The sequence below is a fragment of the Quercus lobata genome, chromosome 8 (assembly GCF_001633185.2).
Source record: "Quercus lobata isolate SW786 chromosome 8, ValleyOak3.0 Primary Assembly, whole genome shotgun sequence".
Lineage (NCBI taxonomy): Eukaryota > Viridiplantae > Streptophyta > Magnoliopsida > Fagales > Fagaceae > Quercus > Quercus lobata.
Window position 1 is genome coordinate 63,618,988 of NC_044911.1, and position 16,140 is coordinate 63,635,127.

A 16,140-nucleotide genomic window follows, 5' to 3' on the forward strand; every position below is an offset into this window, starting at 1 on the left:
AAAACCAAGGCCTTGTATAACAATACAAGTTTTGGACAGAACCAAGGCCTTGTATGGTCGTCGGACTCAAGCCTTTGGGGAAACCAACTACTTAGAAGAAACAATACAAGTTTTGGACAGAACCAAGGTCTTGTATGGTCCTCAGACTCAAGCCTCTAGGGAAACCAACTACTTAGAAGAAACAATACAAGTTTTGGACAGAACCAAGGCCTTGTATGGTCCTCGGACTCAAGCCTATGGGGAAACCAACTACTTAGCAGAAAAAAATACAAGTTTTGGACAGAACCAAGACCTTGTATGGTCCTCGGACTCAAGCCTATGGGGAAACCGACTACTTAAGAGAAAAAATACAAGTTTTGGACACAACCTGGGCGTTATATGGCCCTTAGACTCTACCCCGGAGAGGAGTTACCCATTAATAGTTGGGTTAGTCCCTAGACTGAATGGAATCCCCAGTCTACCCTCGGATCCTCAATACCAGGGGAACTGATGCGGTTGTGATAGGGCCAGGTGTTATCAAAAACACGGCTAAAGTCCCTCACTACTCGGCAACCCTCTCGGATGGTTTATTTTGAGTTTATCATTCTCGTACGGCTGCCTCACACGCATTACAGAGCGCTCAGCTGTTATCTCGGTTAGTCTCATAAGTTTAATATACTGTAGGTTAGCATTATTATATTCGATAATGTCGATAAGTTCAAGTTAATAGCTTTTTGTTTCAAGGTTTCCTGCCCTAAGTATCATTAAAGGAAAATACACATGTAGTACACCCATTCACAAAGTAATCGCTGCAGAATAGAAAAGTATATAGAAGGAAATAGATTCATCTTTTATTAAGACAAAGAAAGAGTACAACGTACAATGAAAGAGCTTGAATAAGCTTATGCTAGAAACTAACTACATAAGCAAAAAGAAAAGATACAAGGAAGTGAACAAAAAACAGAAGAGAGATGCAGCAGTTCTAAAACGGTGTCTGCGAAAACCATTCCTCAATACTTTTACATGCCCATAACTCGGGCAGTAAAAGAACCCAACATGGGGCTAGCACCTTTGAAGAAAAGGTGCAGGGAGCCGGAAGTTGATGAGCCTCCATGTTAGCCACGCCTGCGATAGAGCAGACGGCGCTGATGGTGAAAAACCTTACTTCTGACGCACCAACAATCTGATGCGACCAGTACCTGTTTCGGATTTTGACTGAAAGAGGCAGAGATACCATCCCCACCTTGTCAAAACGGAAGATTATCTTAAGTCTGTGTCTCCCCTGTCCAGACCGCACCACCTTGAGTCTCGGAAGGATTCGGTGCCTCTGTGGCGGGTGTAGTTCCTTCACCCCCGCCGGTGCCTCAAACATATTGCACTAAGGGTGGATAGCACTGGATATGGAGACTGTGATTATGGCTGAAGGATTATGATTTTGAAGGGAGCCGAAGGGTTTATATGTAAGGGGAATAACCTCCTATCCTACTTATATAAAGGGCAAGGTGGTGGCATTTAATTTATGCAGGTTTCCAAGGAATGCTACCGACAAGACGGTTTTGGTTTGATTTCCAACACCATCTGCAACCATAAGATTTGAAGATCCTAGTGAAGGCGCGCCTTGAGCACTGAAATGTCAAAGGACACCGCGTGAGTAAAAACTAAAGGGATGCCTCTTAATTCGGCACATCTCCCATGCAAATGGAAAATCACAAACATCAGTAAAGTACAGAATTTGAGCGAGCCATGATGTGGGCCCAACATCACCAAAACCCTCCTTCTTAACTAAAAAGTCGGGCAGCAGGATTTTGAGGGGCTATTGTGGGGCCAGAGAATTCGTGGCCCAGACCCACTCTACATTAGGGCCCAAAGCCTAAGCCGAGGAGAGCTATTGCCGAGGACGCATAATGAAAGCCCAAAAAAGGCACAAGGATATGGCCGAGGACGATCTTATGCTCAGCACCTCACAAAACGCCTGAAGAAAAGGACAAACTCAGTACAGGGGCAGGACAAGGGAGAAAGCTGCCAACATCGTAATACAGAATCCTGCATCTGACAGGCCCATACTCCAAACCATGCTATTTAACTTTTCCAACCACGCCTAACCACTCGAGGTACGGATTGACAGGACAGGTCTGCACCCCAGAAAGTAAAACTTACACGTGGATACTAAAAGGGGAAATGAACACTAGTATAAAAGGAAAAGAAAGCGAAGGAGAAGGGGATCCCCCGGAAGGAGGGAAAAATCCTGCAAAAGGGAGAATGGGAAGGATACTGTGCTCCTCGGACGCAGTCCGAGAACTTAAATCCTACAACCCATACCAATGGAATGCTTAGCTAGTCAAGCCAAAGTCCTCCCATGTAACAGCTCCCATAAAAATCACGACCAAATCGCTGACCGGTGACCAAAGCCCTGCCTTTCAAGCCCACTTCTCTACAAATTATATTGTTAGGGTCCTTTACATACGAGCCCAATGTTATTTTTGGGTCGTTAAACAATCGTGTCCCTACAGTTGTGTTTATTTTTAAATATGTGATAAGATGATGTGGCATATTAGAATTAGAGGGGTGAAATATGGTTTTTACACCATATCCCTATAGAATTTAATCTCAATTTTAAGATTAAAAAGAACCAAATAATTTTTTTTTTCAAGAAAAAGAACCAAATAATTGGAATTATCATTTTGATACTAAATCATTTTTATGTTATAGTGAAAAAGCAACCACCAAGAAACTAAATAGCATAATTGCGTAAGCAGTTTCTTGTAATTTTGATATATAGCAATCTAGATTTATCACCACCTTAAATAATAACCTCCCCGAACCTTCCCGGCTAATTTTAAGGTCACTCGAAGATATCAACAACAACAATAACAACAACAGCATACTACTTATAAAGGCGGACTTAAAAACGTCGCTAAAAACAACCGTTGCCTAAGCCCAAATTTGTTGCAGCAGGGAAGGTTACTTAATTAAACTCTTTGAAGATTTCATTGCCTGGATCAAATTTATAAAGATCCCTTATGAACTCGTCAAAATATCACGTGGCATGTGCTGCAATCAACACCATGTTTTTATAGTTCCCTTCTATTCAAAGGTTTTGTGGACCTGTCTGTGGTAATAAGACGTGAAAGATTTTCTTACATACGCAAGGCTTTTTAATTTTTAACAACAATCTTAAATGAAAACCCAAGCAGATGCTATGATTCCTCATGTCTTTCCTAAGTGACTAAATTTGGAAAAAAAAAATTATTCAAAGCTTTTTTTCTATAAAAAGAAAAACATGGTTGTTTTACGGTTGTGCACATATATACACATCATTCTAATTTAAGTAACAAAATAATCATTTGACTTCACCAATTCAAACTTAATTTGGGAGATGTTTGAATTATTCGGTTAAATTACAAATTACACTTTTAAAATTTGGAAGTGTTTGAATTTTACACCTTGAAATTTAAGAATTTTTATTTTGCCCCCTGAAGTTTGGGAGTGTTTAGATTTTATACCATGACGTTTCAGAATTTGAATTTTACCCAAACTTTAGGGAGTAAAATTCAAAAACCTCTAAAATTTAAGGAGTAAAATTCAAATTCTGAACGTCAGGATATAAAATCCAAACACTCTCAAACTTTAGGGGATATAATCCAAATTTTAAAATTTCAGGATGTAAAATCCAAACACCCCCCAACTTTAAAGGTGTAATTTAAAATTTACCCTATTATTTTTGCAAGTAATGTGATGTATACTATAACATGTCTAGACACCAAGATTCACCAATATTGTTTACCATGGTTGGGATGACATGTTATGATTTGTGTCAATGTACATGGGCCAGTGCACTGAAGACTCGGTCAAGCTCATAAGTAGGCCCAGGTTAACAGAATCCATTTAGTTTTGATTTAGGGTCAACCGACAACCATCATATGGTAAGTTCTTTTTGAAACCACCAAATAGTTAGTTTTGTAATAGTGTTTTTTTGTTTGTTTTTGTTTTTTTTTTTTTAATTTTTTTTTTAATTTTTGGGTTCTAACTCTACACCTCCTGTAGTTTAGAATTTTTTGTTGAAAGATTATCTTTGTATCTTAGTTTGTTTTCTCAATAAAAATCCTTTACTAGCACACCCAAAAAAAAAAAAAAAACCATGTAATAGTTAGTTTTGAGATTTGAGAATAACAAAGGACATTATGTTAACCATATCATTTATGTCATTTATGATTCCCTAGTTAACCATGATTTCATGTCATTGTGCTTCGATCTTTTATGAACAGTGTGCACGTTAAATATATGAAATCGAGCAAATCAATTTATTTATCACAGAAAGTATTAAAGATGTCAAGTACTTATCCAGAGTAACTGTTACTTTATAAAGACAAAGTTTTAATACAAATTCATTGTTGATAATATACCACGTATTCACATGTCTTTGATATTAATTTCATTGTGGGGGACAAAGATCCAGATTTAAGTTTTTAGAAGAGAGTTTTACACAATATACATTTAGACCATGATTTTAAAAACCAAAAACTTGATAAAAATTAGGAATTAATTATTTTTCGGTTTTTTTATTGTTCAGGTTTTTAAAACCATAGTTAAAATAAATGCTTAAGTTTATAAGTATGTCTAAGCATGTTTTTTTTTTGATGGGAATGTCTAAGCATGTTGTACAAATATTAGTGGAGGGAAATGAACATTTGTCCCAAATTTATAAACTATGCAACAAAATACTCATGTTTTGAAACTATTTAGTAAAATGCCTATGTTTTGAAACTTGATTTTAATAAAATCAAGTTCTGTGTAAAACTCAATATCCTCAAAATCAAATTCTATATATATTTTTAAGTGGAACTCGACATTTACAATGTTAAGTTTTGTGCATATTTTGCCACTTAATTTTTTTTGAAAATTTAAGTTGAGTTCCACGGCAAAATATATATAAAACTTGACATTACTAATCTCGAATTCTACTTGTAACTCGATTTTGTTAAAATTGAGTTTCAAAAATAAGAAAATTTTGCTAAATAATGTCAAAATATAAATATTTTGCTACATAGTATGTAAATTATCAACAAATATCAATTTTCTCCGATTTTAGTGTTCATTTGGCAACATTTATTTACTTTCTATTTCAAATTTAAGCAAATATCTCAACCACAAATAAGCTAATTCACACAAAAATGGAAAAGAGTAAGTCTATGAGCACAAGAAATTTAAATTAAAAAAAAAAATATTCACAAGTGACGTATTGGTTATTGACAAGTCTAAATAAAAATTAGTAAAATTTTGTCAATTAAATTGTTGTGAAAATTTTGTAATGCCGTCGTAGCTGAATAAGTACTCCACATAAACTCTTAAATTTTGATTTATTTATTTATAAGTCTATAATTACAAAGGATGAGACACAGATTTAAAACTCTAAACTCTAAATAAAGATGGAAATAGCAGCGGACACCATAACCAGAACTTCTAAACAATGAACTTATTTGGGTTTTCCTATGTTGAAAAGGCCTAAAAAGAAACTTAAATTGGGCTTTTCCTATTTGATCATGGATTTGGTTCGTCGGTGAGGCGCCGAAGAACAAAAGGGACATCTGATCAGACCGTTCACGTTGCAAACCGAGCAGCTTTTGAAACCCATCTTCTCCATATAGACCTTGTGGCTCCCATCACACAGATCACACAAAAGAAATCTAAGCCCTCCACACATATCACAGACGCTCCGATCCACCACTGGCAACCGTTCGATCAATTTCTTCAATTCTCCACTCTCATGGAGCTGCCTAATCTCCTCGGCCCCACCAATGTATCTCCCGGCAATGAAAACTACAGGCATTGTCAGCTTATTACAACCTAGGATCCCTTGCAGCTCGTCCATATACTGACAGTCCATGGATAAATCTCGTTCGTCGATTGGGACGCGGAAACCTCGGAGGATTGATCTGACGGCTCTGCAGTCCTCGAATGTCTTGCGCACGACGCGGAGGCTCGTGAAATAGAGTATGATGCGTTGATCGGCGCCGGGGAGAGTGATGGACGGTTTTGATGGTTGTGGGTATGCATTGCGGTGGGACCGGGTGCGGAGCAGCGAGGTGGGGACCCGGACCCGGTGGAAAATGGAGGGTGATTTAGGGGATTCGGGTTGGGGCTTGGGTTCTTCTTCGCAGAGGCTTTGGATGTCTTTGAAGGATGAGCAAGAGAAGGTTGGAGGGTTTGATTTGGTGCGGATCCTTCTTGGTGTGCTCAACCATGGTGCCCACATTAAGGAGAGGGAGAGGAGTAAATAAGGTGTGGGATTTGAGAGTCTTGAGACTCCGAAAAAGGCTACAATGGAAAGAAAGGCGAAGGTCTGCCTTGTAGTGGTCCATTCGGGTTGATAAATAAGGGGGTCTCGTTAGGAAAGGATAAAGACTAAAATGGGAAAATCCCTAATTAGGCAAATGATGTCATTTTGCCTAGTATAATATTAGCCTCGTCATATGCGCTTTGAACATGTTATAAGGTTTATTTTTTTTGGTCTCGTGTTATAATTTTTCATTCATCTCAATTTTTAGATTATGGCACGACCTAAAAATTAAATAAAAGAAACCGGCGAGTCTTAATAAAGTAAAAAAAGAAAGTTAGAATGTTGTCTTAAAGGTGGTTTTGAAGGAAATATACAAAGTGATTTTTTTTGGGTAATTTTGGATAAGTTTGTTTGTTTGTTTTTTTTTTTTTTTACAAGATAGAATTTTTACTGTAATCTAATCTAAGTATATATGTGTGTGAAGCTCCCTCCTAAAGACTTGTACCCCAACATTTGCTCTCCATACTCTACAAACACTTATACTTGTGGAGTGACCATTGCACTAAGGGTGCGCGATGGTGATAAGTTTGTTTTGAGAACATGGATTAGTAGATAAGTGTTTTATTTTGTAGGCATTTTAAGTGTAGAGATATATTTTTACCAAATTGTTCCCAAGTTTTGTCACTATTAAACGTAGGGTTTAGGAGTATTTTTGAACCACATAAAGAGAAACATCTTGTTATAGATAGTATAGAATCTATAGATATTCTTCTAAGCGGATGGGTGAAGTGTTGTTTATGTGTGTGTGTGTGTGTTTTTTTTAGTTTTTAGTTTTTTTGCCCTTAGTAAAAAAAATCTTTAAATTGTTTTATATGTGAACCGATAAATATTGGTTAAGATAATGGTAAGTTGTTCAAGTGGTGATATTACCATTTAAAAAAAAAAAAATTAAAATTTCAAAATAAAATGATCTTATAGAAAACTTTTGGGTTTCACTCAAAAAGCTCGGGTTAAGTTACACCTAAAACTTCAATGATTTCTTAATTTTAATGGGAAAACTATATGTATACAAGGGTGTTTTTTTTTTTTTAGAAATGTCCAATCATTGACACTCTCCTCCCTTGAGTTGCTCATTCTAGAAAGTGGAATATAAGATCATTTTCATATAAAATGATGGTATGAAATTTTTAACCCAAAAAAAATTGATGGGTTGAAATTGTACCATATGAATGTCATGCTAAACATGACAACTATGGTTCATGTTACTCTAAAGTTTTTTAGAATAGATTCACCATGAAGAATTTAAAATTCTACCATATATTTTGAAATGTGAGAGTTTTTTTTTTTTTTTTTCCCTAGCAAAAAAAAAAATGTGAGAGTTGAATTTGTCACACCAAACATGACTAAGTGAGTTGGATTTTGCCATGTTAATACTAATTTAAATAGATACTTAGAATGGTGATGGTCAACAATTCATTTAAATGATAATTATGTGACAACAAAATCCTATCTATTCATTTCAAAATTGATGACTAGGAATTTAAAATTCAATAGTAAAGTTACCCTAAAAATCCTAGAGAATTTCTAATCATCCCAAATGCATTCTAATCTACTTACCGAAAGTGCTGATGAACTTTGTCCTATTTTTCTTCTCATGTAGAAACGGTCAAAGCGCGTGGATGCACCTAAGGTATCATAATAAGATATTCCTAACATGTGGGATAGTGAGTTGTTCATGAGAATGCAAAACAAGGTGTCAAGCAGAAGTTTTAATGTATCCATCATGGGCTTGTCCGACGTCGGTGGGGTGTGTGTGTTTGGGTTTATAACTTGCTCTGTTACCAACTGTTGCATGAGTATCCATTATGATTTCCACCTGCTCTCCCCAGCTTTGCACTTTTTTAGTAATAATTGTCTCTTTCTGTCTAATAACTTAAACCACCCTTTTTGGCTAAAAACAACAATTCAAAACTAAGAATTCTCGGTGAGATCTTTCTTGACAGATTTCATTCAACCACCATTCACTCATCATATATTTTAATCAGAGAGAGAGAGAGAGAGAGAGAAGAAGAAGAAGAAGAAGAAGAAGAAGAAGGGGGGGGGGGGGGTGTTAACTAGTTGTATAGAACACACTTTAGATTAAGAAACTAGGAAAAAGAAATCTGTGATTACTCATTTTTTTGGTGAGTGAAATACGTGTCAGGTTTAGAATAGAAGAACATTAAGAGTACTAAATTCTTGTTATACCAGAAAGGACTCCTACATAAATCACTAAATATACGGAATTAACCGCAATAAACAGGGGTGACCCCCCGCCTCTTTTAATCTACCTTGACTACTTCCCTGATCTAAAAATAAGTGTGTCATTTCCGGCATTTATAAGCTGCAAGGAAAAGGAAAAAAAGATGTTGTAATTGTAAACTCCATGCCCTAAACCAGTGTGGAAAAGACAAAATTATAGAAGAAAAATATGAAATTGAGATGCTCACATCCGTCACATCTTTGCTCCTCTAGAGATGAGAATGTCCCCATATGGCACTGTTTGTTCAACTCTCAAGATATCACGAGAAGCCAGAACTACAGATCAAATTCCCAGTTATGGTAGTATCTAGTTAGTTGAAATTTGCAAGTAGTGATCTAATTTTGAACAGTCAAAGTAAGCACATATTATCTAGTAGGCAGGGAAGTAACATGTATGGATGAGTACCACAAGTCTGATAGAAGAGCAAAGCTGCTCCTTTTCTATTCATTCCGGTAGCTAGGTTGTTCAGGGATTCTACTCGAGGGGCTCCTGGTGTGTCAAAATGTGCTTTCATTTGCCTGCAGTTTTTTTTTAAGTGCAAAGAACATGCTTTAATATGAACTCAAAGTTACTTTTGGATTGGGGAATTCAATAGATCAAAAGAGAGTGATACATTCGGATCGAATCAGTTATAATGTCAACGGGGGGTTTGATGTTTTCTTGTTGGGTTTGTGTCACTCCAGTTTCCACAAATAGTTCTGCAAAAAAGTTCAATAATGTGAACTAAGATGTTCAAGTTCCATTCATAATATGGTGACTAAATTATACGTTGGCTGTCAACCTACTGCAACCTTCTCTTTTTTCCGGACTTGGGAAATACCACCAAAGCTATGTTTCATGCAACAATGAGAAGGATTGCTAAGTTGTATACCTTGATCAGGTGTCAGGCCATTTTCAGACAGCCTTGATAACTTGAAATTTGGGTCAGGGTGGTTCCATGGATTCTCCTCAGCTACAGGTTCTAGACCACCACTACTGTGTCTCGAAGACGAATAAGGCCTTTTCCTGTTGGATCTATCAAGAGTCAGTATTTCAATAATATAGGCTTTTGAATGAGCTTACATGTGCCTAATGGTTTCTACTAACAACACCAAATGAACAATTTACTTAACATTATTTTTCTTTAATGGATTTGGTGAAATTTATATTCCACTCACCTTCCGGAATTAACTTCTGAATTATGTGAGAGACCACCATGTCCAGATGCTGAGCTAGGAATGGATCTTACTTCATCTCCAGTAATTTACATGAGGCAAAAAAATTGGTGTAGAGTATCCTTAGAAACATTTGATTCTACCAAAACTTTCCCCAGAAAAGAGACAGATATAAACACAAATTAAACAAAGATGCATCATACCAGAATTTCCAGGTGTGACCATCAGATTGGCTTCACCTACCCTCACCCCATTGTTCATGAGGTTGGCTCTTAATTCGTCCATGAGGATTTCAGTTGGTATGTCATTGTTGACAATATTTCTCCGTTGCTTCTCTATGGGAGCTCCCAGTGACTCAGAGCCGACTCCACTATGAAAATCTTCAAAAGGCTTCATATTTGAATAGATGATCAGACAAAGAATAAGTTGTTTTCCTGGAAGTTATTAGAGTAAACCAACAGATACGTAGAGTGGCTTACAAATCCCTTTGGGTCTTGGAAATGCACTCTTTCTGGAGCTGACGATGACGATGGTTCTGGGGGCATGGGTGGAGAGGTTCTTTCTGCATGAAAAAGTACTATTTATCGCTTTCCTATATCTCTTTTAATGAGGAAAATCTTGAAATAAACAATGAGTAACACTGACCAGAAGCTGAGTCATGGGGAGGTTGGATGCTTTTCATCCATAGCTCCAGAAGGGGTGGGGGATAATAGACTGCTCTATCTCCATTTATAAATAAATCACCAATTAGTACAACAGGTGGCAGCTCCATGAGGTTAACTATCTTCATGGTAGACATGATATCCACATGCTGCAACGAAGGGCATAAAAACTTGTATTGTACTGCATCATTGCTTAAATATTAAGGTAATTGGTTTCTATATATTATATAAAAGCTCTCTTTGTACATCATTCTTTAAAACATCTCCATGGTTCAAAATATTGTCATAGATATCCTAAATCAATACAAGTGTGAGACATACACATACTATAATTTTGTTTTGATCATTACATAACTTTATGGTCAAAGATCATCTATATCTGCAACATGTAGAATGGAACAAATTGAAGGATGCATATCAAATATCACAGACAAACCTTTCTCTTTCTTCCTCTTCTTGAGACAATGTCTGAAGCATTTTGAAGCCAAGACTGGTATATATGACCAGGAATCATGGTCTGTTCATAATCCATGGCAGATGCTGGTGGTCTTCTTGCTTTCCTTTTTACTGGCACCAGCCTCTCTTGATCCTGCTTCATCAAACATCTTGGTTGGTTAAGTTTCTATTGTTTCTTCTGTCATATTCTTCACATGATGGTTGCTGGGGTAACATACAGTTAAATCATGCTACCTGTCTAGCTCCCTTGCATTCATGAGATGGCTGATTGACCTGGTGATCTGGTTGTTCATATTGAAATTCCTCAGCTGCAGAAGGTCTCTTGGAGGTCAACTACATTGTCATTTTTTACATAATAACAAAAGATAATTTCCATGAATTTCATCATATTTGTGAAATACTTAACTTATTGATACAAACAAAAGTTTTATACAAATAAAAATGTGGGAGAGACTGAGAGAGAAAAAAGATGAAGGATTGTTTTTTCCCTTTTGAGAGTGACAAATTAAGACAAACAGTTCTGCGCGTTTAAAATAATAATCTAACTCTTTTGGCAGCATGCCAAGGTTCAATGTTTTAGGTGAAAAAATATAAGAAGAAAGAAAAAAATTATATGAGACAGGTGCTAATACACCGTCAATACCAATGGAACTAAGAAAAGTCTAGCAAATAGTTTATTGTAAACATCCAACTTAACATTCCAAAAACCTAGCCAAGTTTTCCAAGTCAAAAGCACCACTCAAGAAAACCTGAAATGCATGATTTTTTTTTTCTTTGCTATGCCATTGAGCTACAAGGCTCTTGGCCGCATCCTACATTATCTGATACTTTTCAAGAGAAGTATTTTGGGGTTGTATGCAGGTGTGGAGGGGGTAGAGGGATTGGTATGCTGAACAGAAAGCATACTTTGTGATGCTTACATTCTTGTTTTATGTTCTTATTGTTTGAAATATTAACAGTTTGAATATATTTAGTTTTATCCTTGCCAAGAATTTTTTGTATATCAATCAATCAATAAATAAAGCCGGGAATATATTGAGAAGAAACACAAAAGCATCACAAATTCAGCTCTGTAACGTGGACTATCTCTGTAAATAATGGCTAAGAGGAGAATACTTAATATCTGCAAATGGTAAAATCAAATTCACTATGCCATCTCTCTGAACCTGAACCCAAACTTTTATTTGCATAATCTTAATTGTTACAGCTGGGAATATATAGGTGTGAAAAATGGACAAAAAGAAGTGAGGAGCAGTTGAAGCGAATATGTAGGTGTCCGTTATATTCCTAACTGCTTTCTAAGAATATTTTACAGAAAGAGTATTGCATTATTTATGCTTGAAAGCATTGAAGGCATCATCGCACTGACCTCTTTGAGGCTCTTCTTGTGGAGGTGGGGACGGTTTAAGTGTTGTTGGAATTTGTGTATGCTCTCCTGAAGTGAAGTTCATCTGCGTATCTTCATCCCCTTCAATATCAAATCTGCATACCATCCATAAATGATATTGTATAACAATGCGATCTAACACAGTGGATTATCAAAATACAGTGTAGATGTGATTGGAGGAATGTACAGTTATGAGGTTGTTTCATGCAAAATTTTGAAATTTAAATATGTATTCCAATTTGACTTATCGATTCAAAATAATGCCCTGAGAATCCTTTTGATTTGAATAACAAAGAATGCAGGCAACTAAAAATTTACAATGTGATAATGGATTAACCTTTCAAAGCGATTGTACAGATCTGCATTAGCTTGGTATGAATCAAAGCGTTCGAATAAGGTGATATTGTCAGCATTAGCTTGATGAAAGTTTTGATTAGGATCTTCCTCCTTGGCATTATCGTTAATATAAGGTTCATCCACACTATCAAGTCGCTGCAACACAGAAAGTTACCTGCATAAGTTTTATATGATATTTCAACAAGCCTAATTTGAAATTTCTGGTTCTTGATCAGTGAAGATGTCTGGACTGTTACCACCATACGGTCTATACGTATGATTTGATCCCCAGATCATATAACTGCACTGCAGCAACTTAATGCAAACCACAATGACTTATGCAAACCATGTATTGGCCTCTTCCTAATAGAAGAAATTTCCACTATTTCCTCAATAATTTTCTTCAGAATGTTTCTCATGAACTTAATGCATCCCGTGCACATAGTAATGACTAACAAAATTTGAAATGCAGAAAAACTGAGTTTTGTGTGTTCTGCATTATTGTCACTATGACAGCTTTTTTTCCTTCCTGTGATTGTAGACTATAATTCTATAAATTTACCTGCAGGCTACCACAGCTCCACACAAGGCTGAACAGATTTTTTTTACCACAATCACAGTAAGTCATATGATCAAGTTACAAGATTATAGCAATATTTAAAATACGCACATACATACATACCTCAATTACCTAAAGTATTATATTTGATGGGGTAAATTTGTCAAACACCTCCCAGTCAGCGTGAAAAATTACTCACTATTGGATCTTTCAAGTAACATCTAAAGCTTAAGAATACAAACACTGTCATTCTCTTCTCTTCAGATTACGAAATCTTTTTTTAAATAAATTTTTTTTATACTTTAATCCTCCAATCCTAGCGAAATTACATAATTAACCTTAATGGGACTTAATAAAAAAAAGTTGATCGTGGACGAATAATAGATACAATTTGGTCATTTGGCAATGCAGGGTGGTCTGTTACATACCAAGCCAAAATAAGTGGTTTGTTGAAAGCCCATGGTGGCTGTGGTGTTGGAAAAATTAAGGGACTGCTCAATATCCCCAAAATCTGTCTCTTTGTTCTCAGGCAGCGTCACAGCTTCTTTCCTACAAACATTAATTAACACATAGAGCCACACCATATGAGCATAACTAACTCTAAAAATTTACCTTCCTACCCTTTCCCCATTTTTTTTTTTCTCTCTCGCAATTTTGCAAAAAAACAAAAGAGAGAGAAACAGAGGCTGACTTGGCATGAGATTTTCCTTTGGGTAGGACAGTGGGATCTGGAGCAGCTTTCACTTTCCACGCTTCGTTTATTTCAACCTGAGTTTATATGAAAATTTTATTTAAATTTTTTTATAAAAAAAAAAAGAGTGAGAGAAAGTGAGAGTTTCTTTTTTCTTTTTTTGGTTAAGAAGTTCGAAGTAAAAGTCAAGTACCAGAAGACGAGTAACATCGTCTGTGAAGCAAAGCGGAGCACAAACCGAATTAGATAATACAGTTTCTTCAGAAATCGAAATAATGAAACTGTGATTTGAAATTAAGTAAAATAAGGATTCAAATAGTACCGTAGAGGAGCTTGACTTTTCGCTCGTAGACAATCACAACGCCACCTAAGAATAAAGTGGAAGAGAGGCTCTCTGTGAGTGCATGGAAATAGTGAGAGAAAGAGAGAGAGAGAGAGAGAGAGAGACTATTACCCATGAGAATTCCGGAGAGTCTGAGAGCCATAGGAACTGATGGATTCAAAATCTCTTCGCTGTAAAAGTTTGAAGCAACATTGGAAAATTAAGCAGAGAAAATAGGAGGACATTGAAGTGGTAGAAAATCAGTGAAATTAAAATGGAGATTAAATAATAACCAGATCTTGATGATGTTGAGCTTATCGAGCTTTCTCCTATTGATCTTGGCGTGCATTGTTGCCGCCATCCTTTATAACACATACAGAGAGATAAAAAAAAATCCAAAGAGATAACATCAATATTAAAGAAATTTCAGCGCCATAGTTTCATAAAATCCTATTCCTGTAGTTTGAAAATAAATGTTCATATTAAGTTACTATTTCACAGCTTAAGTTTTCAAATACTATGACTCATGTATTTCAATTTCATGGAAATTACGCAAAAATTAAACCAAACAAGTCACAAAAAGTAGTACCAGAGAAATTCACGTTACAGAGACATAGTAAATTCGTTGAAATCACAATCCGATTTCGAAGGATTAACAATGCATGTAAAGTGATTCACAATCAAAGAAAATTCATATGAATTTCAGTGAAAAAAGTTATAGAAACATAGAGGAAATGCGTGGAATTACAATTTACATTCCGTACGCTTTAGTGTTCAAAATAATAGTACAGAGATATATACGTTCAATTTAGAATCAAAATAGAATAGACAATGAATTTTGACTACCAAATCTGCCCCAGCGGGGCTTTCCGAGCCAGTAGCTGGTGCGAGTAGAACATGTTTTAGAATTTTAGTGTACAGAGCTTAAACCACAGAGAGAGAGAGAGAGAGAGAGAGAGAGAGAGGAAATGAAGAAGAAGAAGATTCTTCAATGGCGGCAATTGAAGAATTGCAGAGAGAGAGAGAGAGCGCTGAAAATGAGAGTGGTGCGTGTTTGAGCCTCTGAAACTAACTAATTGCCCGCTGGGACAGCAAGCAAAGTGTAGAGGATATAATAACCTGAGAGGCGTGGAATTAATTGTACTACGAAAGGGGAACAAGGGAAATGAAAGGACAGGTGGAGTGTGCTGAGTGGAGGGATGAAGGAGGTACTTGTTGTTGCGCGTAACGATAGTGAACTCGCAGACGCAACCGTTATGAGATTCTGGGCCCTACAGTACCACTGTTTTTCAGTTTTCACCGCCATTCTTCTCATGAGTAAGCTTAGAGCTCCGCACTATTTTTGTACCAAACTTATAAATTTACTAATTTAGTATTCTTTTTCCTTTTTTTGATGATACAAGATTTTTTTTTTTTGAAAAAATAAAAGAAAAAAAAAAAAAAAAAAAGAAAGAAAGAAGAGCTGTGTGTAACAATTGCCCCACATCCTTTTTATTTATTTAAAATGTGAATTCTACTTTAATAGAATTTAAGTGTATACATATGTGAAGATTTCTCTTGAATACTTGAACTTGGTCCTTACCCCCATTTCATAAGAACTTTTTTTTCCCTTATTTTGAATAGTCCCATGTCCTAATTTAAAAAAATTATGACATTTTTTATTAGAGTATTGAAACATTCTCGATTAAGTTTTAGCTAGTAAAAAACTAAAGGCCTGTTTGGTACATGCATTTAAAAATTGAAAATTGTTGCTTGAAAACATTTGTGAAAATACGTGTGGGTGAAAAAGCGTTTTGAAATGCGTGAAATGTTGTTTAAAAACTGAAAATGATTGTTTAAAAATACAAACCAAACACCCCTTAAGTGTTTTTTTTTTTTAACCCTACTACATTTTTATTATTTTGTTTTTTTCTATATCACGTCTACTCTTCTTTTTAATTAATTTTTTTTTCCATTTAGAATTGTACATAATGCATTTTATTTTTTCACTATTGACTCGCATATATGGCTTGTAT

The 16,140-nt window shown here is 35.9% G+C and overlaps 2 protein-coding genes across 2 annotated transcripts; both read right to left on the reverse strand.

Annotated features, from left to right (window-relative positions):
• Positions 1–5,474: 5,474 nt before the first annotated feature.
• Positions 5,475–6,347, reverse strand: LOC115957325 (uncharacterized protein At5g39865-like). The gene has a single exon (XM_031075545.1). It carries the CDS (start codon positions 6,230–6,232, stop codon positions 5,510–5,512), a length of 723 nt encoding a protein of 240 aa, XP_030931405.1. The 5' UTR covers positions 6,233–6,347; the 3' UTR covers positions 5,475–5,509.
• Positions 6,348–8,424: 2,077 nt separating this feature from the next.
• On the reverse strand, positions 8,425–15,109 carry LOC115958541 (sister chromatid cohesion 1 protein 1). Its single transcript, XM_031076957.1, has 20 exons — positions 14,972–15,109; positions 14,419–14,487; positions 14,258–14,316; positions 14,126–14,170; positions 13,997–14,016; positions 13,804–13,880; positions 13,541–13,661; positions 12,555–12,709; positions 12,200–12,312; positions 11,065–11,138; positions 10,811–10,963; positions 10,358–10,523; positions 10,192–10,274; positions 9,916–10,102; positions 9,716–9,791; positions 9,430–9,563; positions 9,172–9,256; positions 8,964–9,076; positions 8,746–8,833; positions 8,425–8,639 (listed from the first exon to the last, which is right to left on the reverse strand). The coding sequence occupies exons 1-19, from the start codon at positions 15,022–15,024 to the stop codon at positions 8,751–8,753; spliced, it is 1,866 nt and encodes a 621-aa protein (XP_030932817.1). The 5' UTR covers positions 15,025–15,109; the 3' UTR covers positions 8,425–8,639; positions 8,746–8,750.
• Between the last annotated feature and the right edge of the window lie 1,031 nt (positions 15,110–16,140).

Coding starts and splice junctions, on each gene's coding strand:
- LOC115957325 (XM_031075545.1), bottom strand. CDS start 6,232: ATGTGGGCACCATGGTTGAGCACACCAAGAAGGATCCGCACCAAATCA.
- LOC115958541 (XM_031076957.1), bottom strand. CDS start 15,024: ATGTTCTACTCGCACCAGCTACTGGCTCGGAAAGCCCCGCTGGGGCAG. Junction 14,488..14,971: donor GCCCCGCTGGGGCAGATTTG/GTAGTCAAAATT, acceptor TGTGTTATAAAG/GATGGCGGCAACAATGCACG. Junction 14,171..14,257: donor ACTCTCCGGAATTCTCATGG/GTAATAGTCTCT, acceptor CTTTATTCTTAG/GTGGCGTTGTGATTGTCTAC.